General features: G+C 39.4%; 2 protein-coding genes across 2 annotated transcripts in view; one reads left to right on the forward strand and one right to left on the reverse strand.

Annotated features, from left to right (window-relative positions):
* The window catches only part of LOC131889374 (calcium release-activated calcium channel protein 1-like), a 2,479-nt gene extending 1,962 nt beyond the window's left edge, over nucleotides 1–517 (forward strand). The window contains exon 5 of the mRNA XM_059238463.1: nucleotides 1–517. This exon is cut by the window's left edge and continues 3 nt beyond it. Coding sequence (XP_059094446.1) covers nucleotides 1–283 — 283 coding nt within the window. The 3' untranslated portion in view covers nucleotides 284–517.
* Nucleotides 504–4,827, reverse strand: part of LOC131889372 (uncharacterized) — a gene marked incomplete in the record, with an annotated part of 6,756 nt that continues 2,432 nt past the window's right edge. Inside the window, 3 exon segments of the mRNA XM_059238458.1 lie at nucleotides 504–688; nucleotides 956–1,186; nucleotides 3,750–4,089. Coding sequence (XP_059094441.1) covers nucleotides 518–688; nucleotides 956–1,186; nucleotides 3,750–4,061 — 714 coding nt within the window.

The raw sequence follows: 4,827 nt of genomic DNA on the forward strand, positions 1-4,827 counted from the left end.
ATTGCTGTTTTTAGTGGAAATTGCCATCTTATGTTGGGTCAAATTCTATACGATTATGCATTCGGCCGCTTGGGTGGCCACGGGCATGCTCATCCCAATCATGGCTGTTTTCATTGGGTTTGCGGCCCATTTCTACTTAAAATTGGTTTCTCACAAGTCTGAGGTCTATGAAGATGGGATTAAAGAGCTCCAACTCCTCCGGGCCCAACTTGAAGATCCAGAGGCTTCACCTAATCCCCAAAGATCCCCAGAACCCGGATCCGGTCTGGTGCAAATCGTATGATCGCTATTCAGAACGGTGTCCTTGTTTTTTATTTATTTGTTAACTTGGGTATGCCAGGAATGCCCATGAATGCCCCGCCAAAAAAACCGATTAGTGATGCCATTGTGAAGTCGTGGACGCCAGGCAATTTGAGCGGTTTTTGTACCATTTTTTTGTATTATTTGCTAGTTTGTTTTTAGAGTGTCCGAATACCAGGAATTAAATGAAGAGTCACATAATGTTGGTAAAGCACTATCATGACGAATAATGATTCTTGAAATACTCTGATAAGGCAATAACGTACTCGAGAATGTTTCTCGAATCGCGGTAAAGAAACCAATCTCTGTGATAACGGAAACTTGTGTGTCCCACTTCCATGATTCCCTGAGGGATAAATTCCGGGCCCAATGGATTTCTAGACGGTATCTGAAACACGAATGTATGGAAATTTAAATCTTTAATTTCACGTGTGTAACTCAACCATTTGTGCAGGAAAATGCATAGGTTTCTAGACACTGGATGTCGGATGATTGGCCATTACTCGGTTGGCTAGACAGTACAACAAAAGGGTTTGCGATGAAGTCCCAGGAGACCGACCATACTACTCGCTAGCCAACCGAGTGGTCAGTCGTCCGATATGCAGTATCTAGAAATCTCTTGTCAAAGCTGTGAGATCGTTTTAGACTGACGTACATTTAATTCTCTCATGGTAAGGGTGACCTCATTTAATACTCCGTTCACTTTGTGTGCACCCTCAGCAAAAAGTTCCGCGTAACGATCCTCTACCTCTGTCAAATCTTTCGCGATTTGACTCAGAACCAATTTGATTCTCTCTAAGAACTGTTTCATCTGCGGTAGGGATTCTTGTGGACTGCAAGCACTTATCCAAGATTGATCCAAGGTTTCGTTGAGATTTTTAGGAATCTGAAATGAGAGGGTGTTTCTAAAATTCTTACGGTGGTACTTGAACTCATTATGTATTGGTTTTTTTTTTCAACTCTTTATCAACACATCTGACCCTTATTTCCAACCACTTTTCTGCTTGTAATTTTTGGTATTCTTTAGGCAAAATTATGTCGTTGATTTTTTTGGAGAAATTGTTTTGCAAAGCCTTTATTAGTAAGCCACTTCTGCTAAATTCAGTTTCAGTGATCCATGACGATGTCCTCTAATAAAACTAAATAAAGACATTTTTGGCAAGCAAGAATGAAACCGATCTTTATGCAAAGAAAGCAACCGCCACTAATTAAATAGCTATTCAACGGTATAGTTTGGCTTCCTTTGCGTTGTAGAGAGTCAAGATTATGAGGCTTGAAGTAAGTCAAAATGGTCAAGACACCTTCCAAGAGTTTGCCTTTTCATTCAAACAAGTTTAGAGAACGGAGAGAGAGCTTCCCCGAACTTTTCTTTAAACTAAAGCTCTGGGAAGAAACACCCCACATATTTAGGTACCAGTGAGGCTGTTTGTAATGGGGGTTGACATTGAACTCATTTAGTTACGTGATTAAATTCCAAATACGGAGGGAAAGTAGTTTTGATGGCTTGTTTGACTCTTTCGGCTGAAACAAGTAACGCAACAGAAGCAGTTGAGCCCTAAGCGATCTTGTTGAACTACCAAGATGGGATCAAAATGTGTTAAAAATGAGGCCTCACGTGGCCTAGTTGCAGTGACCCTTCTCTCCCACAGAGCTCTATTTCAAACAAGAGGACATGAAAAGTCAAACAAGTTTAAGTTGTTGGTCATATCAACTTGATGAAAGCCAAAATTGGATAGACTTCATATGAAGAGAGTGACGGCCATTGAATCTACCATTTTCTTTTGTTATAATCTTGATTCAACTCAAAACAATTGAAAGTCAAGGTTTGTTTCATCAAAATCTGCTCTCTCTCCGTTGGGGACTTTACTTTCCAGTCTCTTGTGAACAGGCAAGCATGAAATAAAGTTTTTAGCAATGACCGTTAATTTCCTTTACGTACGCAATTGAAAGTCAAATCGGTTTTCATAGAATAATATTTTGTTTCATCGCCTTGCTAACCCGTTGGTGTGGAATTAGTTTCCCCTCACTTGTAAACAGTAAGTAGATTCCTGCGGATCAAGTTTGGATTTTGATTGCTTGGGTCAAAATTAAGCCTTATAAACTTACTTTCAGAAAAAAACCTGTTTCACTCGCAAATAATTGACTTATGTTTTGTACCAGAGCAGAAGAAAATATTATTGAAAGTAAAAGAAAATATTTGTAAAAAAAAAAAAAAAAAAATGTACGATGTGCTTTCAAAGTCATAAGTGTAATTACCTCATATCTTTTTAATCATTGGCGTAACTAAGTCTGAAGAGCAGTACCCTTTACCGTTCCAAACAGTTTTTCCTCGTCGCCATTGTAACAAAACGAATTTAATTAGTGGGTAAAAAAGGGTGAAGCCCCCGCAGACCATGTGTATTGTCTGACAACTAGCTAATAATATCACATAATTTTGTAGGGAAAGGACGAGGGGGAACGGACTCTAATTACCACTTGGAATGTTTGTATTATATGGTTTTGATTTTGCAATTATTCATGATTTCAGTATGCTTCAAAATATGAACCTCTTTTAGAAGTTGTAAATCTGCTTTGAAATTCAATTTTTTGTTGACTCCAAGACAAGGTTCAACCCAAACAGCAAGAAGTTTGTGAAAAATAATAGTAAAACAATTTTTGCCTTGAAAACCACCAAAATATTTGAATAGACAAACAAATTAGAACTTCTTTTTTCACCTTTTTATGGCTTATTCTTACGTTTTCCAAACATATTTTGGCTGATTTCTACAACCTAAAAGCAAAATATTTTGACGAAAATCATACATTATTTTTCTGACCCCTATTATTGCATTAGATCGGGTAGGTCAGATTGAAGAGATCCTTTGTCAGCTCCCGTCGAAGTAGAAACCTACGAATTTCTTTTGCTTGCACGCTCGTACTTTAATCTACTCCTTTTTTATGCATTTTTTCTACCCCTCCAGTGATTCGTTTAAGTACAAAAGGTCCCTTTTGGTTACAGTTAACAAGCAATGTATAATCCCATTTGAACACACAGCTGAATTTATTTGAATAAATTTGAGGTTTTGCTGTTTCTAAATGTAAAATTAAAGTAAGGTTTTGGACTTTTGGAGGAAAATAGAAAATACTTCGAGCTATTGTAAGTTGAAAAGAAATACCATTGTGCCAAAAGGATTAAATGTTTTCTCGACCCCCTACTAATTGCTAATGTTGGTTTTTGAGCAAATCATTGCTATAATAAAATAAATCAAACAATCTCGTAACCATTTGTACAAAGCTCTAAACTTCACCCACTGAACTTCTCTCAACCAAGATCGCCGAGAGGTTATTGCTTCCCAAGAATGAAACGAAAATGTTTGCAAGATCAACAAAAAAAAATTCCAACCAACAATCCGAACTCGTCATCTCCACCTACCAATGCCAATAGCTTCCAATAAAACAAAAAGGCTTACCTCGTCGTGAGTGAGGAACCAATCGTATCTCTGATCAATCCACGACATGTGATACACATGGAAATTGGACTCAAATTTCTCGCGCACATATTCCTCGCCAAAGACTTCCAAATGCCTCAAAGCGTTCCTGGCACTCAATGTGATCCCCGAGAACAGGATCTCTCGTGTGGGCGTTTCTCGCCGAGTCAGAGGACTGGATTGCGAGTCATGCACCCCGTTGGTTTTCACGGGCTCGGGGGATGGTTGACGAGGAGGTTGCGGACCTGAAGAAATCTCTGGTGGGGATTTTTTCTTACAACAGGCTGATCCCATGGCGTCGAGTTCAGTTCGGCTCGAGGGTATGACGGGTAATTACTAGAAGCAGAATGATTAATGACAATCGTGACGTGCAATTTGAGTGTAAACAGTAGTGCATTGGATGTTTGGCCGTGATCAGAAGATGGGCCAGCATCATTTGATGCAAGGCAAATGTTGTCGTCAATTTGCACTTTGTTTTCTCGAGTTTGAATCGAATTTCTCGGATCCTGTTACAAACAACGTGTCTCGCGAAAGTGGAGCAGGGCTGATGATGGATTGTTAATATTCGCCACTGGAACTCAGCATGACGTCGTGTAGTCCAGTGAGTGAGTGAATGGGAAACGGGAACTTCACTTTTTGGGGAGTTCGACACGCCGTTGGGCAAGGCATGTGGGCTCAGGTCAAGTTAGCCCTCAAATTTGACCATGTTTTCCTTTTAATACGTATTAAGTTCGGCTAATAGTTTGTGAGGGTTGCTTGCTCCCCTTCAAGAAGGTCAATTCGGGTCTGTAAAGGGTTATCCAAATAATTCATGTCAAGGTTGATGACAGGTCCTTTGACGACCTAGTATTATTTATGCTATGAATAATGACACCATGAGACAGAGAGTGGCTTGGATGGGTTTTCAGATAATATTTCCAAGTGGATTAGTTTTTTTTTTNAGATCACTTGGGCATGGATTGAATCGAGTCTCGTAGAAAGCTCTCACTAACTCTCTCTCTCTCTGTTCGTTTCACTTGCGAACAATCTCAAGAGCGAACATGAATCAAGTTGAGATTGA

The sequence above is a fragment of the Tigriopus californicus genome, chromosome 10 (genome assembly GCF_007210705.1).
Source record: "Tigriopus californicus strain San Diego chromosome 10, Tcal_SD_v2.1, whole genome shotgun sequence".
In the NCBI taxonomy this organism is placed as follows: domain Eukaryota; kingdom Metazoa; phylum Arthropoda; class Copepoda; order Harpacticoida; family Harpacticidae; genus Tigriopus; species Tigriopus californicus.